At 39.4% G+C, this 24,240-nt stretch overlaps 1 protein-coding gene across 1 annotated transcript in view; it reads right to left on the reverse strand.

Annotated features, from left to right (window-relative positions):
• Positions 1–24,240, reverse strand: part of CLMN (calmin) — a 162,638-nt gene that overhangs the window by 63,808 nt on the left and 74,590 nt on the right. Inside the window, exon 2 of the mRNA XM_036748257.1 lies at positions 3,617–3,678. Coding sequence (XP_036604152.1) covers positions 3,617–3,678 — 62 coding nt within the window. The remainder of the gene's footprint in view (positions 1–3,616; positions 3,679–24,240) is intronic.

Below are 24,240 nucleotides of genomic sequence, written 5' to 3' on the forward strand. Positions count from 1 at the left end.
CATATCCATCTTTTATCCTTCCTATTCATTCTTTCCCATCCATTAAAGTCCAATTCAAAAGATTCCTTCAAGAATCGTTCCTTCATCCCTCAACTAGGAATTAGTTCTCTTTTCCTTCCTTTCACCCCCAATATTATGCAACACTTTGGACCTCTGCAATGTACTTTTCACATATTATTATGCATTGTCGTCACTTGTGTTGAACCCCTGTTAAACTACTAGCTTTATTGTGAGATCTCATGTCTTAAATGAAGTGTACTTCTGTCTCCTCCCCACCCCCATGTTCTTCAGACTTAAACCATGGCTCTTTCAATTCTTATTAAAAGAGCTTACAGCTTCCATGAGAGAGGTAGGTGGTATGGTTCAGCTCATTTTATAGATGAGAGAAAATGAGGCACAGGATTAAGGGACTTTTCCCAGTAAATGTCACAGGCCAAAGTAAGCTTTGTGAATCAGGATCACCAGCACAGGGTCTACCCTTTAAGAATATTTTTTCAGTGTTCTCTAATTACATGGAAGACCTTTCAGAACATTTTTTCTTATTGCATGTTTAACAGGGTCATGCTGTGTGCTCAGATTTACTCTTTCTTGTGGGGTATATGGAGTAAATGCAGATGTTCTCAGACTGCTTCTAGTTTACAGGCATGGAAACTCCACCTTTAGGAGGGTCAAATCAATGCATGCTAATTGATCATGTATAAAGGCAAAAAATGGTTTCTGTTGAGTGCAGCAGTGTGTGTGTGTGTGTGTGTGTGTGTGTGTGTGTGTGTGTATTAAGGTAGTTCGTCACCTGAAGTGAGAACAAGTCTCTCCAGTGAAATAAATCAGGGGTGTGGACTAAGTATGAACTGGGCCTAAACCCTACTATTCATCCAATCAAAAGTTTTAGACTTATTGTGAAAAGTCCTTGATTAATTTAGGAGTCCTTGAAAAGACTGAATTAAGTTAAGTGATATTGTAAAGGAAAGGTGTTCAGTTTGGTTCAGATTGGTCATGTTTTGTAGAATAAAAGAGCAGGCCAGGTGGGCCATCTCTAGTCTTCCTGATCTATATATGGCCACTGGACCCAGATGGCTCCAGGAGAGAAAAAAGGGGTGGTGACTTCGCACAGCCCTTCCTCACTCGAATCCAATCATCTTCCTGATGTCATGGTCCTTTTTGAGAACAAAGGACAAACCACAAACTGTTTTAGTCTGAGCTACCCCACTGAGTTCCCCCCAGCTGGGTACCCAAATGGCCAGCTCCACTTGGGCAGCTCAGCTCCCCCTCTCCTCTCTTCTCTCCACATAGAGTATCATGCCTTTATGTGAGGGTGCTCTGTCCAAAGGCAGGTAAATTTTAAGGCTGAAGCCTACCTAGATATCTTGGGGTTTAATAGCTAGACTTCATCCTTAAAAACCATTCCTTAAACCCAATTCACTCTGGCTCTCATTGGCTGGACAACAATAGGTTCTTGCATAAGCACCACTTAATGGTTATTGTTTGGGCCCTGATTGGCTCAGAGTGGATGTAAATAGTAATTTTTTCTCTTTTGGCCCGAAACCATGAGGGTCTTCCCTCCTAGTTTGATGTTTTAAAAAATTTTTACTAAAGGGGACATTCCTCAGTTCACTTCTTAAACAACCCTAATCACTGAATGGGAATTGCTTCGGTCAAAGTGAGAACTTGGAAAGACCTTAGCTTAAAAATGCCAAGGTCTCCCTCTGCATCCTGAGTCATGGTGGTCCTTATCTGCATTTGGCTATTGGACCCAGATGGCTCTGGAGGAGAAAGTGAGGCTGGTGACTTTGCCCAGCCCTCCCTCACTTAAATCCAGTTCACTTGCAAGTCAGGGCATCATCTTCCTGATGTCATGGTCCTCTTCAAGAACTAAGGACAAAGCACAGCAGGCCAGTTTAAAAGCCAGGGATTTGAACACTTGGCAGTGTGGAATGAATCATTTTGGGGAGAAGAAAACCCTGGCCCTTTCCCTGGTCTCAAGCTCCAGCCCATCACATCTGCCAGAGGAGGTCTTTATGAGCCTTGAAGGGATGAGACGGCTATTGGTCTTTCCACTGACATCTTTGTCTAACAGAAAACCTGCCCAGGACAGAAGATGACAATATCAGAATCGTGCTGAAATGATATGGAAAGGATCTCAACAGAAAAAGATCCACCACATTCAAGGAGGCCATCTTGAGGAATTCAGCAAAAGGAGATACAGAAGCTATTAGTTTTTCAGCCTTTGGCCAAAGGCATGCTTCAACCTCATGTCCATTTTCCCTGGAATTCTGTATGTATTGGTAGGAGTGTCCCAAATTTCCAGGAGGAATGTTTTACACCAACTATTCTCACCATACCTCCTCAGTCAATACTCTGCTAAAAACTAATTAAGTTTAGCTGACTAATTGATATTAATCGATAATCCTAAAAAGCACACCTCTAAGGGCTTGTGAGTCCTAGCATTAGACATTCTCCAACTCCTCGGGGTTAACCATCAAAATACTGAGGGGACAAGAAGCAACCTTGCTCTGGGGACCCAATCTGCCAGTGCAAACGGAGATCTGGGAGAGTAGCTGAAGAGTTTGTGCTATACATGTAACCAAAACATACTGAAGAAATATGATCTCATAGACTTTGGGTTTAAAAAACACCAACAACATATTTTGGTTATAGAAGTTTGTTATTTTGCGATGTGGCCAATGAGAAGACTTGAAATGGAAAGTCTGGGCTCTGCTGCTTACTCCTATTTGGAGTATTTGGATTTCAAATTCCACATTAAAGCGTTGGATGAGATAACCCAAGGTTCCTGTAGCTCTTACTTTCTACATTTTACGGTTATTTCCAGCTCTAACATTCCACAGTTCTGTTAGTCTGCAGAATCAAACTAAATTCAAAGAAAGTAGTTCTCTTTAAGACAAAATGTGATCTCATTGTTGATGCTCCTAAGGTCTGCAGATAGTTTGGTAATTCTAAAGAGTTAGTAGGTGAATAGGACTAAGGGCACTAATAGTGCAGAGATCACCAGTAGTGTTCATTTCCTTTCTTGGGCATAATTGGTTGTCTCTTCCAGATTAAAAAAAAATCATAGAAATCCATACCCTCTAGGCTTTCAACTCCCAGCCTTGATTATACAACAGGAGACTTTATAAAACTATGATGGAGAGACAAATGAGCAACTCAATGGTGAGACTTTTGGAATTTTAGATCTGGAAGGGATGCTCACAAAGACAAAATGTTAAAAAAAATACTCAATTCTTTTTTTTTTAAATTGCAAAAAACCTAAATATATAGACAAAAAAAACCATAGGCTTATTTTTAGCATCAAATCAGATCTGATATGTATAGCAAAGAACTTTGCAACAGTAAAGTACTAGATAAATATGAATGGTCAGTGTTAATATTGTACTGATCTATCATATTTCTAATATTTCCCCCCTCATTGCTAAGCTAACAGAGAAATTTAGAAAAAAAATTGTGCCAAATCATGAAAACTAAGAAGCTTGTTAGGCTTGCCTTTTTGAAAGTGCATAATGATCTTTTTAAAAAACCTCAGAATCATTTCCCGCTGAGTCTTCTTCTATCCTGCTTCCTCCTTCCCACTAAACAATCCTCCCTCGTATAGTCATAAGCTCACCTTTTCCAGGTGTAGATTGATCCACCGAGTGAAGGTTCTCTTCTGAACATTTTCCCTTTCAACTGAAAATAAAGCATAACCATGAGATGAGAAAAGAAGCATTTGCACCTCAAATTTCTACCTCATATCTATAACATGAGATGCCAAACTTGGATAGTAAATCCAGAACTCTCCAAAAACAAGTCATCCCTAACATATGAAGGGGTTGGTCGTATCCCAAATTTGGTGAGTGGAGTCAGATGTGTGGAACTCAGGAGGGGTTTTTCCTATAAAAATTTCACAACTGTAAGTCACTCCTAACAAGTCCATAAAAACCCATTTAACCCTAAGTGCGTCTATAAGAATTGAAAATTTTAGAGATGGAAAGGACCCTTGAGATCATCTATTTTAATGTTCATATTTTTGAAAAGATAAAATTTTGATACCTTTCTTATATTATCTAAATTTCCCAACATACCTTTCTGTAATCCCCTCCCAGAGTCATCCCTAACAATAAAGGGGAAAAAAATTCTGTAAAACTGACCGAAAGGCTGACATACATGATGTTTTATATCTATGATTCCTCATCTCTGAAAAGAAAGAGTAGGTTGTGTCTTTTCACATCTCTTCTGTGAAGTAAAGCTTACAAACAGTAATAGGGTTTGGTCATTATAATTTTGCAGCATTCACTTTGGATTGTTTTGTTACGGTTCTGTCAGTTTTAATTCTTGTAGTTATTGTACATATTATTTTCCTGGTTCTTCTTACTTCACCATGCATCAGTTCACACAAGTCTTTTTATGTTTCTTTGTATTAATAATATTCATCATTTCTTATAGTACGATAATATTTCAGTACATTAATGTATCACAATACGTTTAAGCCAATCAATTTGCATCCATTTTGTTTCCAGTTTTTTGCTAATACAAAAAGTGCAGCTATGAATATTTTAATGTATTTTGGGCAGCCTTTCTTTTAGTTATTAGCTACCTTGGGGTATATGACTAGAAGTGGAATCTCTGAGTCAGAGAATTATAGACATTTTAGTCACACTCAAGTGTGTTCCAGGATGGCTGTACAAATTCAGAGCTTACCCAACAATGCATTGGCTTGCCTATCTTTCCACAACCCTTTCAATATTTGCTGTTCCCATAATTTGTCAACGCCGTAAATTTGCTGAATGTGATAAAATCTTGAAGTTTTTTTGATATAATTTCCCTTATTATTAGTGATATGGAGCATCCTTCCATATGGTTGTTAACAGTGTGTAATTCTTTTTTTGAGAAATTTGTTTATATCTTTCGACAACTTATCTTTTGGGGAATGGCTTTTGATTCTGTGTGTGTGCACACATATGTATCTACTGATTCTTTGGATATCTTGGAAACCAAACTCTTGTCCCCTTCCCCCTATATATGTATCTTCTAATGGTTTAGATATCTTGGATATTTACCAGAAAAATATGACAGCTTTTCCTTCATTTGACCAATTCCCTTCTTATCTTGGGGCATTATTTTTTTATGCAAAAGCTTTTCAATTACATATAAACAAAATTATCTGTCTCATCTTTTGTAGTCTCCTCTTTCCTTTGTTTGATTAAGAATTCATTCCTTAAACAGAGCTATGAAAAGCACATGGCCTGCCTTCCTTCTATTCTTTCAATGACATCATCGTTAATCTTCAGGCAATGGCCGATGGTTATACAGCTCATTACTACCGGAAGCAGGGCTAATTACAAAATCTTAATGTTGCTTAGAGGTTATCCCATTCAACTTCCAACATACTAATAATATTAAAGATAGTAATCGCTATAATATTTCTTTGTAAAAATTTTGTCAAAGTTCCAACTTAGGGTGCAGGGAACATGTTTTCTCTTATTACAGCTGCGTATTTTTACAAGTAGTGCCCTGTCCATGTTCCTTCAAATAAGTAAACCATCTTGATAACAGCAGCTTCAAATCACTGGTTGTTCCTCCTACATTTTGGGACAAAGATTCCAGTAATTTGGGGGATGAAGTAAAGGATAAGAATTTTTTTCATGTCTTTTTTTCTTTTACTTTATGATCCCAAGAAAGCAAAAGAGAGAATTTTTAATGATGGGGTAAAGACCTTTATGAAGGAAGGACAGAAGGAAAGGAACAAGTATTTATTAAGCACCTACTGTGTGCCAGTCACTGTTAAACACTTTACAAATATATCATTTGATCCTCATAACAACATTCTACAGTTGAGGAAACTGAGGTAGAGGTTGAGTGACTTGCCCAGGGTCACACGACTATAGTAAGTGTCTGAAGGTAGATTTGAACTCAGGTTTTCCTGACTCCCAGCACTTTATCCACTGCATCACCTATCTACTTTAATGGGGAGATAAGTGGCATTTACCTTACATCCCCCCTGCTCTCCCGCCTCGCCGTCCAACTTCAATTCATCTTTCTAGAGGTCTTCCTGATAGCTTCTGTCCTCATTCGTCTCCCTCTCCTCTCAACTCATAATACTGACTTAGAGCAATAAGGGCATAGTGGAATTTGTAGCAGTAATGGGGCAAATGGAAGAAGGAAGAGAGGGAGCACACCAAAGATAGACAAGGGAGAGGAGCTTCTGGTGCAACTGATCTTGATTAATTCCCTAATATAAGGGATTTAGGCAGAATTTCAGAGTTGGAAAAATCCTCAGGGGCCACGAAGACTAAATCAGCCTCTGCAATTGTCCACCCACTATTCCACATTCAACTCATACAAAATTCCTCTTCCCTTTTGCTGCCCCTCTGTTCCTATTGGGCTCCTTGCCCCAAACTGAACCTCCAGAGACCATGCCTCAGAGCCACTCAGCCCGGTGCTCCCTGGGACCATGCTTCCTTGTCTTCACTCTGGCCATTTTTGTCCCAGCCTTATCCTTTCATTTTTCCATGTCCTCTCACCCTCTCCCTATAAGGATGACAGTTCAAGTTCCTTAAGGGCAGGGGCCACCTCACTTTCATATTTGTACCAGCCCCCTAGAAGAGTAGATGGCACATAGAATTCATTCAGTCAGTCCCTATGATAGCCCTTCAAATACTTCAAGAGAGGTGTCATATCTCCATCAACTTTTCTCTAGGCTTAAAATCTTTCAATCAATCCTCATAGAGCAAGGGTTAGTGGCTTGGAATTGTTCTCACTGCCTTTCTCTCAACATTCACCAGCTTACCAATGTGCTTCCTAAAACGTGGTGCCCAGAACCGAACAAAGTATTTCGGGTGTTATATCAGGTCTTTCACTTTCCAGGTCTTGGATACCATGCTTCTCTTAAAGCAGAACAAAATCTCATTAGCTTTCCTGGCTGCCCTATCCTGCTGAGGACTCATAATTGAGCCCACAGTCTATTAAAACACCTTGACCTTTTCCAAACAACTGTCTAGCCAGACTTCCCCCATACTGCATTTTTAATTGTGTTCATATAGTCTCTGGGTTTGTCTTGGCTAGTAGACGCCCAAGTATTTTATACTGTCTGTAGTTATTTTAAATGGAATTTCTCTTTCTATTTCTTCCTGCTGAGTTTTGTTAGTAGCATATAGAAATGCTGATGGTTTATATGGGTTTATTTTATATCCTGCAACTCTGCTAAAGTTGTTAATTTTTCAACTAGTTTTTTAATGCATTCTCTAGGGTTCTTTATACCATCATGTCATCTGCAAAGAGTGACAGTTTTGTTTCCTCATTATCTATTTTCATTCTGCCAATTTCTTTTTCTTATCTTACTGCTATATCTAGCATTTCCAATACAATATTGAATAATAGTGGTGATAATGGACATTCTTGCTTCATCCTGATCTTATTGGGAAGGCTTCAAATTTATCCCCATTACAGATAATGCTTGCTGTTGGTTTTAGATAGAGAATACTTGTAATTTCAAAAAAGTTTCCATGGATTCCTATATTTTTTAGTGTTTTTTTTAATAGTTGTTGTTATGTTATATTCCCATATTGCATTTGTAAAGTTGATTGTTTGAATTCAAGTATGAAACTTGACATTTGTCTCCATTAAATTTAATCTTAGATGACTTGGTTCAATTCTGCAGCCTGTCAGAATTTTTATGAACCTTGACTCATCCAGTGGTATAATTCAGCTGCCAAGAGAACCAGCTAACTGGAAATATTTAACAAAATAAATTAAAATCCTGTAGAACATATAGATAATGTTGATATGTGGTTTTCTAAGTGGACATGTTTCTATTTGAGTTTGACTCACCCCTGTCTAAAACATCTACATGTAAAATCTCAAAGGAAAACACAGTTTGGGCACAAATTCAAGTAGAATTTCTGGAAGAGATGAAGCAAGAGTTTTAAAAAGACTTATTTTTTTAAATAAGTGAAATGTAACCACTAGAGGAAAAAAACTGGAAAACAAATGAAAGCTATAAAAGAAAGAATTATAAACTGAACTTACAGCTTAGCAGAAGACGTATAAAACCTTAAAGAAGAAAAAAAACTCTAAAAATTAGAATGGAATAAAGAGAACCTAATGACCCCATGAGACAAGTGATATTTTTTTTAAAGTGAAAAATGGAAAAGGTACCTCATAGCAAAAATAACTGACCTGGAAAACAGTTTGAGGAGAGATAATTTAAGAATCACCTACGTAAATCACCATGACCACAAAAAACTAGGCATCCTCTTTTGACAGATCACAAAAGAAAACTGCCCAGATCTCTTAAAATCAAATGGCAAGGTGGAAATAGAAAGAACCCATGGGTCACTTTCTGAAAAAACAAAAACAAATGAAAACTCTCAGGAATATTATAGCCAAAATTCAAAGTTTCTAAACCAAAGTAAAAATACCACCAGCAGCCAGAAATAAAGAATTTAAGTGCCAAGGGGCCACAGCACTACTATATATGATTTTGCAACTGCTACTATATAGGAAGATGGTATTTCAGAAGGCAAAAGACATAGGCTTACAATATGAATAACTTACCCAGCAATCTAACTACAATCCTACAAGGGGAGAAAAGGATTTTTAATGAAATAGACAACTTCTAAACATTCTTGATAAAAAGACAAGGACTACATAGAAGTTCTGATAGAAATTTGGAAGTGAAAACACAGGAGTCAAGAGAAGCCTATAAAAGTTAACCACGAATGAACACTACTAAGGTAACAAATATGGATAAACTGTTTACATTCTAATATGGAGAAATGTCCTTTCTGAACCTTATTACCATCAGGGACATAAAACGAGTCTAGAAGGCTAGGGAGTGGTTCTGTTATGGTCCTGATAGTCTGAAAAGAAGACAGCAAAGAGAGGTGAGAAGGAACATACAAGGGGCAGGGGTTGGGGGAGGGAAAAGAAGATGAGAAAAACTTATTCCGTGTCATCAGGGTGCATAAGCTGAAGTCCACATAAACAAGGAAAAAGAGGTGGAGGTAGGTGGGAAGAAACTGGCACATGAAAGTAATTTTCATCAGAACCAGTCAAAGCAGGGAAAACACAAAGTTGGGTTTTCAGCATGGAGATGAGGAGACAAGGCATTCCATCACAAACATGTGGAAAAGGACAGAAGTGAAACGGGAATTCGGAATGGGGAAGTGGGCAATTTAAAGGAGATATTAATCTTAAACTCTAAGGATATACTATATTTATAGCAGTTCTTTTTATGGTAGCAAAGATTTGGAAACTGAGGCATTGCCCATCAGTTGTGTAATGGCTGAACAAGTTATGGTATGTGAACGTGATGAAATACTGTTGTGCTTAAAGGAAAAATGAAGGCGATAATTTCAGAGAAACCTGGAAAACTCGCATGAACTTACGAGTGAAGCGATCATAACTTGGAGAGCAATTTACACAATGACAAAAGTGTTATAAAGATGAACAACTTTGAAATCCTTATGAATCAGCATAGTGCCCAGCCACAATTCCAGAGGACTCATGATGAAACATGGGACTTAAAAGAAGCCAGTTAGGTCAGTAGCAGGAGCAGAGGAGGGAAAGCATTTAATAAATTTAAAAAAAGATTGTCTGGAGCTTGTTTATTTTTGCTTCAGGACTTTATACTTGGGCAAATAAATACAAATGAGTTCCCTCACCATGTCACCTGGGGCAGTCTCCTCAAAGTGCGCATCTTGTGAACAACAGAAAAGGGGGCACATGTAGACAAGAAGAGTCAGATTGACTGATCATTCATAAATGTAACTGCTAGGCAATGAGGGAATTGTGCCAAATCCCATGTGCATCCGAATCTAACTTAAACACAGTTGGTATGTTCAAAGGCACCTGGGTTCCACTTACCCTGTATGGATATATTTGTGAAAAAGAAAACACTAACTCCTTTCATCTAACAGAGTATGAAACAGTGGAAGCCCATGTTGGGGCAGAATTCAAGGTGTCAAGTCACAAATTAACAATATCCTTGCCGAATCCTTGGTTCTGATATCTGTGCTTTATAACTGGGTTAGGTCCCTTTGAGCATGAACTGTATCTCTCTTCTGAGAGCCTGAAAAAGGAAGGTTATAAGACCACTCTGTTCCCAAATCATAGCTTTCAAATTATACCTGGAAGATGCCTTGGAGATTTACTTTACCAGACTACCATCATCTTCAGAGGAGGAAACTCATGTTCTAAAGAGGGAAAATTACTTACCTATGGTCACACACTAAGTTAAAGGCAGAGTTTTGGGTGTCTGACTTTTAGCTGCGTATCCTTCCCACTATACTGCAACATGATACAAATTAGAAGACTATATTGGCATTCCTTGAACATTCTATATATTTCTCTGCAGAAGGAGAAAAATTGAGGTCTTAATATAACATGCTACCTTTGGTAGATCTTTGAGGTATTGTGGTATAACGAAATGATCATTAGAGTTTTGTTCACTCCCTGTGGTGTAACTTTGGGCAAGCCACTGAACCTGTCTAGGTCTTAGTTTCCTGATCTGTAAAGTGAGAGGATTGGATTAAGCAGTCCCTAAGGCCTTTTGCAGCTCTAAGTCATTGGACCCTGTTCTATAGTTGAATCTCTGGGGGAAGTCTAGTGTCCTAGGTGATGCTAAACCCCTCTCTACTCTGGGCCATGCCCACACATTGCAACCCTCCACGTTGGCTATTCACTGTCTTTTCCCCAACTTTTCAAGGATGTTAATTTCCTCAGTTCTGCCAAAAACAGGTGGCAGAATGCCCCTTTCTTTTAATCCTAATGAGACAAGGTCAGACAGGATTAACTGAGTATTTCTTCAATTAAGCTTTTGTACTTTGTTTTGTTTTCCCCCTTAATACCCTAATAAATGATGTTGGACCCAAGCGCATTTCAGAGTCAATGAGGGAGAACGTTCTTTTTCCTCCTTTCCTATGCAAGGAGATATAAGAGCAGTAAAAATGGAGGGGTTGCTCCCTTGCCGGCTCTAGTGTGTAGTTAACTAATGGGGGAGAAAAAAGGAAAGAAAAGAAAACCTTAGCTAGGATTTCTTTATGCGTGGGCTGGCTTTAATTACTCATTCCCACCGTGCCTATGGTTGTTTCATTCCACAGCTCAGGCAAGATGAGCATGGCATCCTCTAGCATTTCTAGGTAGCTTCCTGTGTTTGCAAAGAAGTCTCATGACTCTTTTTATCACAACTCCTACATGAACCCTTGAAAAATTAAACGTTAGTCACTCAGTGTCGTAGAGTGGGAACAGGGCTGGATCGGTGTCAGAAGACCTCACAGATCATTGACGAGTCGCTTAAGGGTTTGAAGATGTGCATTCATAGCTACTACGTGCCAAGGCTGTGCTAAGTCCTTCTTTTTTTTTTTACAAATATTATCTCATTTGATCCTCAAAACAACTCTGCAATGTAGGTGCTATTATCATCTTCACTTTGGAGTTGAGGGAATAGTGGCCAGCAATGGTTAAGTGACCGGTTCAGGGTTACACAGCTAGGAAGCATCTGAGTTTGGAGTGGAGCTCGGGTCTTCCTCACCCCAGGCCCAGTACCCTGTTCACTGCACCACTTCACTGCCTAAATGTCATTCTTGTGATCATTTCCATTTTAACGATGATAAACTCAAGGCTAAGAGAGGTTATGTGACTTGTCCTAGGACCTACAGCTACTCGATATCTGAGGTAGGGTCTGACCTTGGATCTTCCTAACTCCAAGTCCAGCCTTCTATCTGCTATAACACACATATTGCAAAGAAAGTGGAATATTCTGGTGTTAAAATACTTGCATTTATTTTTTAAAGTGACCCGCCCACCCTCCCCCCCCACACACATACACTGTCTATCTCCTCCTTCGCTATGCCCCATGTGGGAGAGTATCCTAGCTAATTGCCTATTTATTCCCTTCGCTCTGCTTCTATGAAACACGTAGAGATCACTCATTTATTTTTCCTACCCTATCAACTGAGTCCTGCAGATGCTAACTACTGGACTGCGTCAGACAGAGGATCCTAACGGAAAAGTTTTCAAAGATCAACTGCATTGACTAATGGAGAAGGCGCCTGGTGGAACTGAACATGGTAACTTCTTAAGCTTCAGTTACGACTTTCATTACTTTTCTTGAAATACACTAACCAGAAAACTATTAAATTACCCAGTTTTGGATTTCGACGTACCAAGAGAACATATTACATGGACTGAAAACCAGGAAGAAAATAAGAGCCAATCTATCCCTTGGGAAATACGGTTACAGTATTTTTTAAGAAAGGCTTTTTCTCCTCCCCTCTCTAATTACGAGGTAAGTAGCTCGCATAAATCAAATTCTAACCTTTTACTTTTTGATCTGTTTAACTGAGGAGACAGTGAATAGTATTACATATGCTACTACGTTCCCTCATATTGTTTCCCTGTAAGAGGAACATGTGGGAACTACTGTATACTTATCACTATCAATATCTCAGATTGATTAAATAACCAATTCCAATTATTTCTTTGCTTTACACGTAGAGAGGATAGGGCAAGGAACCACAATGGAATGGGGAAGGAAGTAGGGGCAGAGAAAGGGAAGAGACATTCATCAGATTGTGAGCTGGAAGGAATCTTAGAAATCCCCTCATTTCACCTGAGGCCCAGGGAGGTAAAGCGTCTTAGCTAAGGTGAAATTCCATAGATGTTGTAAAGGGAGGAGGAGGGAAAAGATGTCTTTTAATTGAGAAATTGTTTTCTGGTCTCTGATTCCTTCAACAAACATATTGCAAAAACTTTTTTTTTGCAATAAATCTTCATTTAACTAAACTTAATCATTAATCAGATGGAGAAATTCCTTTTGTGTTTGTGTGTCCTTTTGCTTGGCATTGGAGAATACTGAGATGGAAAAAAAACAGCAGCAAAATAACACAGTACCTAACTTCAAAGAGCTTTATCTGCAGGGGAGATAAGACAGGAACACACAAATAATAAAAGTATAAGGCAGAGTATGGGAAGGGAAAGAGAAGACAAAGTAACAAAGAAGTGAGGGGAAGGACAGATATCTGTGGTAGAAAAAGCCCTAAATTGGGAGGCAAGTATCCTGGGTGCCTAACTCAGGCTGTACCATTCCCAGGGGTAAACCATTTAACATCTCAGGGTCTCAGTTTCCTCTCTGTAAAATGAGGAGGTTGGGCTAGATCATAGAATCACAGATGAGCTCTGAGGTCCCTACCAGCTCTAGACCTACCATGGCTCCACGACCTAAAGAAGTGTATGGAAAATCTTGACGATCACAACATGTCAAAGGTTGGAGAGGCCAAATTCTCTGTGGATATTTAGGGTCTTGAGTGATACAATATTTGGAATCCCTGACTTGGAATACGAGGAATTGAGTTGCAAAGCCTTTTTTTCTTTTCCTTTTGGAACTAAGTTTCTTCATTTGTAAAATGGGGTTATATATACTCTTATTACCTACCATGGAGGCTTGTTTGGGGGAATGTTCTCTGTCTACCATAAAGGCTATTAATAGCCCACTGACCCACACAAGCTGATGGCGAACGAGACAATAATAACTACCATTTGCCTTAAGATTTGCAAATCACTTCACAAATATTAACTCATCTCATCAACACAACAGCCCTACGACGAGGGGAAAATGTAAGACCATAAATACTGTATACTTTGTGAAAGTTGAAATTTGAAAAAGAAGTTACTAATGAGGGCTGAAACGATAAAAAGAAGTCTTTTAAAGAATGTAGGAGTTAAGATGGGCCTTAAAAAACAGGTAGAATTTGGAAGAACATTCCAAGCAAGGGATATACCACGCAGATAAGAGAACAGGCATCTTATACCTATGGGACCTTGAGAAGAGAGCTGGCTGGTACAGTGTTGGTGTTAGGCAGTTGCAGGAAAAAAAGACTGAATAGGTCACATGATTAATATGCTAAAAGAAATGGACCTGTCATTTGATGCAACAAATTTGCTTGGTCCTTTCAAAGTATTCTTAAATTCAAGTCCTTTCAGTCCTTGGAAGATTCCTGAAGGAAACCTGGAGACTTTCTAGTGCAGTCCTCTAATTTGCTACCCCAGGAGACGGAAACTGAAATGACTTTCCCAAGGATCACACAGAGGCAGAAATCAAATTCAAGCTTGGGTTTTCTGATTCTATATCCACTGCTGTGTTCACTATACCAGGTCAGTATGATGGTGCTAAATTATGAAAGACAATGAAAACTAGGCAGTGGAGACCGAGTTTCATGATAGGAAACTAGAATCTGTTAAAAAATTTCTAATGAAATGCCGTTTCTAAAGACAAGTTGTCTTGCCATGGGAAAGAGGACATACTGGAGGGAGAACTCAGGTAGAAAGCTACAGTAATATTTCAGACAAGAGGCAATAATGGATAATAGGCACTGGGGTGGGGAAGGAAGGGAAACCAGGGAGTTTGGTGACTGGTGAGATGTGGAGGATGAAGGAGAAGGATCTGCCAAAGAAGACTCCAAGGTTTTAAGTCTGGGAGTCTGAGGGAATTGAAAAAAGAGGGTGTGTGTGTGTGTGTGTGTGTGTGTGTGTGTGTGTGTGTGTGTGTGTGTAAGGGGTGGGGTATAGAAGCTGAGTGTGTGGTGTGTGTGTGTGTGTATGTGTAAGGGGTGGGGAATAGAAGCTGAGTGTGTGGTGTGTGTGTGTGTGTGTGTGTGTATGTGTAAGGGGTGGGGAATAGAGGCTGAGGAATTGGGGTTTAGTCACATTGAGTTTGAAATGCCAGCAGAACAGAAAATTAGAATGCTTTAGCAGAAGCTATTGAGAGAGGAATTCAGCGTAGAGGATGGGAAACAGGATTGGAAACACTGAGAGGCATCAGCTTAGAGATAATACTCAAAGCCCTAGGAACAGATGAACTCTCCTAGGGACATCTTACAGAAGAAAAGTACAGAGACGTGGAGGGAATAAGTAGCAGTCTAGTCTGGTTGCAATATAGAATGCTGGGTAAACCATATGAGACAAGGCTGGAAAGACTGGTTAGAGCCAGACTGGTCACCAAGGGAGGTCAGATCCTTGGCTGAAGAATCAGACTCTGTGGGAGTCAACAGTGAGAGACTGAAGATGGTAGGCAGAGAAGTGCCGTGCCAAAAGTTAAGGAGCTTCCTGGAAAATTATTAACCTTTCAGGATTCTGGTTCCATTGTCTATCTGTCCTCATCCATGTATTTCTGTCCATACTTATTTCTAGAATAGCAACTGTAGTGGAAAGAGCTCTTTATCTGGAGTCAAAAGAAGTGGGTTTGAATCTCAACTCTGTGTCACCTGTGTCACCCTGGGCAAGTCATTTAATCTCCTCTGTAGAGAGGGAGCTGGACTAAATGATTTTTCTAAGGGCCCTCCATTCTAGCTCTAAATCCTATCTAAGTGAGCTGACAGCTAGCATTTACATACAGCGTTTACCTTTGCAAAGCACCTTATATAGGTGAATTAATTGAGATCTCTAGTCCTGTCTAAATTCAAATGAGCCTGGCTCTGGGTAATTCTGCTTCCCCATCCTGGGCAAGGCCAATTGGTGAGCAAACCTCTAAAAGCGAAAATGATTTGCCAGAGGACAAACAACAACCCAGGATATTGGAAGGATGCTATGACAAAGCACCAAACAACGGGCTGCCCGACATCAGAAAAGCCACAGAACAGAAAAGCTAGGGCCAGGCATTCATTCATTCTGAAACCTCTCTGGAGGGCAACAGCCCTGAGAAGGGCACCACCCTCTTTCCTCCTCTGGCTCTGCCAACAGCGAGCTCTGTGCCCTCACCCTGTCTGAGTTGCCTCCCAGCTGAGGCCATTTTTCCCAACTAGGGATTGGTGAGACTTTGTAAACTTTATATAGCTTCCATAAATCCAATGGGTCCTTTCTTCCTCTGCATCTATCACATTGTAAAGGTGTCACAAACCTATTTTCTGGCAGAGCCTGGCCCCGTTGCGTACAGTTTGTGGAGACGGTGGTGGGTTTACTGGGTGACTAGGGAGCGCTAACAACGATATAAAATAATCATTATACATGCCATATGGTTAGCCTGGGCAAGGTTGTGCAGTATGTCTTATCCAAAGAGGAAGAACTCATGCTGGGGCCATGACCCAGGGGGCCCTAGAAGGAAATGATGGCAAGAGGCCATTCTCTGGCTTGCTTCTAACATTCTGAAAGACAGCATGGTTTGGTGGAAAGAGTGCTGTACCAGATTTGGAATCCAGAGACCTGGCTCTAATTTTTAAAAAGGTAAACCTTATTTTTTAAAAAAAATCATTGATGTCATAGGATCATAGATTTAAAGGCAGAAAAGGCCTTAAGAGGCCATTAAGTCCAACATCCTCATTTTATAGACAAGAAAACTGAGGCCCAGAAGTTAAATGACTTGTCCTGGGTCACAGTAAGTGTCTGACTCTAAGTCCAATTCCCAATTCACCAGACCACACGGCTTCTCTACCTTCTATTTTTATACGCCCTTCATTTCCAAATACATCCCACACCCAATATGCCATCCCTTATAAGAAAGAGAAAACAAACAAAAAATAATTCAGCAAAAGCAAATACAATGTCCCCTGCCCATAGTCTCCCACGCCTGCAAAGAAGGCAAAGAGGTATATTTCCTCATTTCTTCTCCCAGGCTGGGCTTGGAGACTCAGCTTTGTGTCCTAGCTCCAACACTTAGGAGCTGTGGGATGAGTTCTCGTGTTTCTAAGTGAAAAGAACGCTAGATCTGGGTGACGGAAGATTACTATCCATGTGGCCTTTGGCAAGTCACTTAACCTCTATCTAGGGACTTCACTGTCTTTATCTGTACAACAAGGAGCTTAGAGTGGATGGACTGTGAGTTCCCTTTCAGCTCTCAGTCTGTATAGTTCTATAAGATTGGGGGTCCAAATCCTAGCTCTGATACTTAATCTGTAGTCTCGAGAAAGTCACCTAACATCTTTGGGCCTCATTTATAAAATGAGAAAGTTGTTCTACCCCTTCCTACTCTAAGTGACGTTACTGTCAATGATGCACAAGACATTTTACTCGATAAGCCTCCATTTCCTCATTTTTGCAAAACAAGGATAATGATACCTGCTCTATTTAACTTGGTTTGTCATGAAGGGAGTGGTTTGTAAACCCTAATTCATCATATATATCTAAGTAAACACTATGCTTATTCCAGGTAGGCACGAAAGAATAGTTTGAAAGCACACAAAGGGAATAACTCCACCTTATTTTGGGCTGCAAAGGCTTTTTTTGAGAGTTGGTACCTATTGATGACATGGGCTAGAAAATGAAAAGAAGTAGTTCCAATGAGTTGAAATGACATACGCAGGGACAGGATTCAGTCCTGGGATGCCCTCTATACCCAACTTAATAACTCTTTGGTTTATTATACCTCTACCCAGAGTTTATTCTGAAAAATTTTAAAATATCACTAGTATCTACAGTAATGAAGGTCCTTCAGATCTGATATAAGCATTCAAGATAACAATACATTTATGTATACAGGACAGCTTTTATTCTACATCACAGAAAATGCAAAAATCATATACATACATGGTATTTATAGAAACTTATAAACAATATAGGAAAACAAATAAAGGACTCTATCAATGTCTCTTGAGGGCCCAGAAGTGAACACAATGATCTAGATGTGGTAGCCTCACTAGGGCAGAGTACAGCTGTCTCATCACGCACAGATTGGATTTGTCTGTAAAATGAGGTGCAATGGTGCTTTCACTACCAACCTCACACCCCATAGTTGCAAGGAAAATGCTTTGAAAGTAGTAATGGGCTATAAAAATGTGGCCTATTCTAATAATGGGTATACATTCTATACACCACATTGGGAGAGTGGAAAAGTTATTTTCTGTTACTCTCCCCTCCTCCCATACCTTGCTCTGGCTCTTCCTTGCCTCCAAAGGCTCGTGGTTGTTGAAATAATGACTAAATGGGAAAACTCATTTAAGCCAAGTTAAAGGCAAAGGAAGGCCATCCTGAGGTCTGCCTATTCTTTCTCCCTGGGGGTGGGGATGGGGGGGTTATTTTTACTCTTTTCACAGTTTTTCAACACCTCTGGGAAACACCACCTCCTTATGTGATTTCATCCTACTTCCCTTCAGTAATAAAACTAAGGAACAATTGAAAAGAGTGATTTATTTACTTTATTTTATGTATTTATTTGCTTTTTAACAGTGTAGGAGACAGCTCTGCTACTATGGCAGTGGATTAGGTTGAGGGTAGCATGGGAACTTTAAACTCTTGTCAACCTCTACCTTATTAGAATCAGAATCATCAAAAGGTAGTTTTTAACTAACACTAATTTGCAATTAGTTTCCTTCATTTTCCCAAACCATTATCCTAATTTCTTTACCTATTCTCTCTTTTACAGTTATGCTTCAGATAAAACAAAACTTTTCTTGGAGCTGTCAGCCCAAGCAACATGTACCCTGGTATCAGTCAAAATGGTGAGAAACCAAGATCCTTGCCACTAATGTACTCATACACTTCTGCGTTCTTGCTTTTGCCTTTCCTAAAATTTTTGTCTTACTGTGCTGGATTTTTTTCTTAATGGATCAATACTAGTCACAGAAAGAAAAGACTAGGAAAATTGGCTCAGACTTAGAGGCAAGTCTCATGGACAAACATCTCCCAACCTGGAGCCATGAAGACTAGAATAAAATTACCAACTTTCCTAGGCTCAGAGGAAGCCAAATAATACCTATGGCCCTCTATTTCTCAACTAATTCAAAATATGTTATTCAGATCTCCAAGTAACTAATCCCCAACACAAACCAAATTGTTTTAAACAATTTGTAGATATCACGAGGTTTTGTTTGTAATCCCCATGTCCCCTTCCTAAAAAACCTTAATGTATATATTGCCTTGTGCATCATAGCTTGCCTGACCTCACTACTGAATTCCAGCTGATTCTGTTTTTGAACAGAGGTCATGTCTATCCATACCACTATGGGCTTGCTAAAGGGGCATGAACTCTAGCATAGATAGACAGATCAGCATTATATCATTCGTTGTATTATAACACCCCTGGAACATCCAGCTGAAGCTGTTAAATGAGCTATTTGTTATAAATCACCCAGTCATCAGGCTTTCCTTTCGAGTCTCTACAGATGCTAAAATTCTTCTGAGGAGAATTTTGTATTTCAAAATCTGGGGAAAAAAAATTGGAGAGGCTGAGTCTTGCTGCTGCTGCTGCTGGTATTGTTCAGTTGTGTCAGTGGTATATGACTCTTTGTGACCTTATTTTGGGGCTTTCTTGGCAAAGATAATAGAGTGGTTGCAATTTCCTTCTCCAGCTCATTTTATAGATGAGGGAACTAAGGCAAACAGGGTTAAGTGACTCGCCCAAGGTCACACAGCTAGGAAGTGTCTGAGGCCAGATTTGAACTCAGGAAGAAGAGTCTAATGTAGAAAAGCATAATGGTAGATAGGCACCTTCAGAGAGGAACTTATTGGAATACATTTCATAGACTGTTAGAGATGAAAGGATATTTAAAATCCCTATCTAACCTCTCCTCTACACATCGCCAATTCTACTTTCCTCCTCCATAGGTGTGATTATACACTCTGCTCCTTAGTGGTTCTTCATTGCCTCACTTATTAACCTTTTTTCCTCACAATGTTTTTTGTGTCATGGATTCCCCTTTGACAGTCTAGTGAAACCTATGGACCCCTTTCCAGATGAATATTTTCAAATGCATAAAATAAAATACACAAGAATACAAAGCAAATAATTTGTATTAAAATAGTGCTTAAAATATTTAAAAGTAAAATCCTAGGACCCCAGGGTAAGAACCCCAGGCCTAATTAATAAAAACCAACCTTATTAGTGTAGCATAAAAGGTCTTCTAGCAGGGCTTCTTAAGCTTTGTTACATGGCCCGAGGGCATACACAGTGCAAAGTGTGCATGCTTTATGTTCAGAACCAAAGCTGCCATGAGATGCTGGCCAGTGCCGCCAGAAACACCTCAGACTCATTAGGCGTTTGATTTCTAACTAAGTTTTGGACGTTGTGCATTTAGACACCTTTTACTTGTGCCAAATTTTTTGAGATCCCGATTCACAATTTAAGAAGCTCTGTCCTAGAGTAATTGTATCAAACTCAAATAGAAAAGGGAGCAGATAAGAATTCCCACAGGCTGTATATTGACTTAGTTTTAAAATGTAATGTTATCTATATTTTACTGTATTTTGTTAAATATTTCCCATTTGCATTTTAATCTGGTTCTGTCCTACTCTGCAATGTTGCCAGCCTCGGTTCTAGAGTCTGGCTCCAACTTCAACCGTATTTCACACTAATTCCCATCATACATTGTATACTCTAGCGAAACTTGAGTTCGAACCATCATCTGTACATGTCCCACACTTTCCCAACCCTACAGCTTTGCTCATGAGGCTCCCTGAAATTTCAATGTCTCCTCCCCATCCTCAAATTTCACCTCTTAATCCCTCAGCTAAATTTTTTCTCATTTGAATTCACAGCATTTTATACTCTAACAAAAAATCGCATGTATTTATGCTCTAACTTAAAACATGGGAGAGACCTTAGAAATCTTCTATTTCGAAACTCTCATTGATAGCTGAGGAAGAGGAAGCTGAGAAGCAAAGACATGAAGTCACTTGTCCGAGGTCCTGAGGCTTGTGAAGCGAAGATGGGACCATAACCGAGTACAGACTTCCAGAACAATGGTTCTGTCTCTCTAACAGCTCTTTATACACACGCCATGCTGGTTTGTGTTTGTTCTTTCTTTATGTGCTTTGTAGGGAATAAGGGGAGTTGTTTCAAAATATAGAGTTTTTTTCAATTAACGTGTATGTACAATATTTTAGGTATCTCAAAGCCAGCAACAGTAAAACTCCCTAGTGGATTGGCACTATGCCCTTTTTCCAGACACTGACAAAAGGAGGCTCAGAGAAGTATTTTATAAATGGTTTCCACCAACCAGGATTTCAGTTAAAGTTTACTGTTCTCTTGGTAATAAGGAGTAGATGCTCTAAAGCATTTTTCTTAATAACAATAACAGCTAGGATTTACACAGTGCTTTAAAAATGTCTCATTGTATCCTCATAACAATCTTTGGAGGTAGATTTGATCATTCTTCCTATCTTACAGATAAGGAAATTAAGCAGACAGAGATTAAGTGACTTGCCCAGGATCACTGTAAGTTGGATTTTAAACCCAGGGCTTCCTGACTCCAGGATCAGCATTCTGTCCATTGTGTCACCTGACTACCCCCTAACACAAGAGAAGCAGCTGCAATACCATTTTTAGAGCTTTTATAAATTCTTGACTAATTTCATCCTGCCTTTTCCTATGCCACCTCAGTGCTTTTATGACAAAAATCACCCAGGCCTGTAACAGACTCATACCTTAATACCATATCTTGCTAGTGATATCCTTCCACTGCTGAAACGCTCAGCTGGGATGCTAGTTCCTCCGCGAAGCTTGTTCTGATCTTCTAGCTATAAGCAATTTCTCCTTTAAGTTTCTCTGGTCACTTTATTTTGACCTCTCCTACGTCACTGGTCATTTTCCAACTCAACAGTTCTAAAGGTGTGTATGTGACCTGTCAATCTCAAATAAGGGTCCCCAAGACCTCTCCAAAATTATTTTCCCAATAATACTAAGATATTATTTGCCTAATAAAATGCTCCTCTCTTTTCCACCTATATATCTGTGTGAGGCCAGATTTTCATCATGTACTTCAATCAGAACAACATCTCTCAACAGATTACACGCAGAAGAAGAGATGAGAATTCGGCTGTCGCCTGTTAAGCCAGATGTTTAAAGAGATTTGCAAAAACACAGAAAACAATGTTGCTCTTCTTACTAAACTTTTGTTTCAGAAAAAGTTATTTTTACAAAAAATATGCTATGTTAAAATGTATTTTTAAATTAATAAATGTTAAACAGTTCTAATTTTTATATGGTAAAACTATAAATAGATACAACCCACATAAATAAAAGCTCCTTGGAGTTTTTAATTTTTAAGAGTGTAAAGAGGTCCTAGGGCCAAAAAGTTTGAAAATCACTGTTCTAATCTGGAGTTGAAGACAAGATGATGAAGGGTTAGTGTCATAACAAGGTGATTCCTTTTTCAAAGTATGAACATCCCTTTGATTGAGTCAGAAAGGGTAAGATAATCGTCTGGGCTGAAAATTGTCTGTGTAAATTGTACCCCTTTATGTATCTGAATGGGTGTCATTAGGGTCATAGTCCCTCTGTCAGTACAGTGATATACCATACTCACAACTTCTCATCTTTTGGGATTCTTGTCCATACTTATACAGTGGATCCACTTAATTTTACACAAGTCTTCTTGTTCTTTTACTATCTCCAATGGTTTTTTTGGGGGGGGGGCAGTGGGAGGGCAGAGGTGAGGCTAAGACTAATGTTCTTAGGCTGTCCTGTTATCCTTCATTTTAACTATAAGACCAGCCCATTTATTCCAATCTTGAAGTTTTGACACCATTTCTCCTATGAAAATCAGCACTTGTAATATGCCACAGTAATAACACAGTTTACAGAAAATAGCCTAGTTACACGCATCATTCATCTTTTCTTTGCTTCTTTGGTCATCCACAAGGGTGATTCTTCTGAGATCATGGTGTTCCATGATTAGCAGCCCCAGAGCATCGCTAAGACACATTTTACACAATCTCATTTGCTCAATCACAACAGCCCTGTGACATATTTCATGATAGGAAGAACTGGAAATAAGGTGGATGCCATCAATTGGAAAGTGAATGACTAAAAAATAATGACCATAGATATTGGAATAAAAACAGGGACTTGCTTAAGCTCTCCCCCAAACCCCTCCAAATACCTGTAAAAATGACTCTAAACAAAACATAACAAACTTAATAAATTCTGAGAAATATGGAAAGACTACACGAACTGATGCAAATTAAAGCAAACAAAGCCTTAAGGGCAGTATTTATGATGACTACAAAAACGTAAGTGTAAGACTAACACACACACACACACACAAAGAGAAAGTACATTGTAAGAGAATGAAGAACAAGTTTGGCTCCAAAGAAAAGACATGAGAAGACACCTCCTTTGCAGAAGTTTGGGGGCCCATGGGCATGGAACATAGCACGTAACATCAGGGGTTTTTTTAACATAATGATGGCCTTTGTTGATTTCTTTTAAATTGCATTTTAAAATCTGTGTTATAAGGAAAGACTCTTTGAGGAGGAGGAGTATAAGGATACAGGGGAAAATCTAGGGGTTGTAAAGACAAAACGTATCAATAAAAATGTCTAACTTGAAAGCAACACCTCTGGGAGACATCACAAATTTTTTCACTCCTGTTTCATTGATGGAGAAATTGGGGATCTGAGCAATGAGATGACTTATTTAAGGCCATAGAACAAGTTAACTGGTACAGCAGTGACTCACACCTATATCTATGGACCCCCAGATCAGTGTTCTTTCCACTCTGTACCAAACTGTACGAGGCACACATCCATCCCTTCTCTGTACAGCTCAGTACCTAGAAATTAAAAGAGAATCCTTGGAAAGATACTGTGCATTCATCCCTCCTTCTATTAAAAATAACGATAGCCACCACTTTAAGGTTTGCAAAGTATATTTTGCATATATTACCCCATTTAATGTCCTTACAACGACCCTGTAACAACCTGTGCTTTTATTAACTCCATTTTACTGGTAACGACACTGAGGCTACAAGATGTTAAGTGATTTGCCCAAGGCCATAACAGCTAGGAACTATATGAGGTAATATTTGAATTCAAGTTCTTCATCACTGCAAGTGCATTTTTCACCTCTCCATCGTACCATCTAGTTGCCTTGTGGTTGTCTGAATAGCTTCTATCAGGCAGCTTTTCATTTGAGAAGGCCCAGTTCCCACTGTATCCATTATAATGGACCTCCCAAATACCTCCCCATGGCTTGCCTTTGACTCCACAGCTGCAGCGTCAAGCGGCATTGTTCTGGACTTGTGTCTGAGGGAATTTGGCTTGGCTTGGCCTCTCCTGTAATAAAATGATGAGTTTACTGAAAACAGCCCTTTTAGGATCCCTGGATTAGGGAGGTAAAGCCTAATTTGATTGAAAAATAACTTCACTCCAGGTCACTCGAAGGCCTTCTACTCATAACTCTTAGCTCCAGCTGGGTTTGGCCGGAAGCCTTGTAGGCTCCATTTGGGCTTTAGGTTTCAAGTGGTCAGTAATTACCAACAGTGCCACATGGAGGACTGAGCAGGCTTTCTAGAGCACTCTTCCAAAATGAGGTGGTAGTGATGT

This window comes from Trichosurus vulpecula, chromosome 3 (assembly GCF_011100635.1).
Source record: "Trichosurus vulpecula isolate mTriVul1 chromosome 3, mTriVul1.pri, whole genome shotgun sequence".
Classification (NCBI taxonomy): domain Eukaryota; kingdom Metazoa; phylum Chordata; class Mammalia; order Diprotodontia; family Phalangeridae; genus Trichosurus; species Trichosurus vulpecula.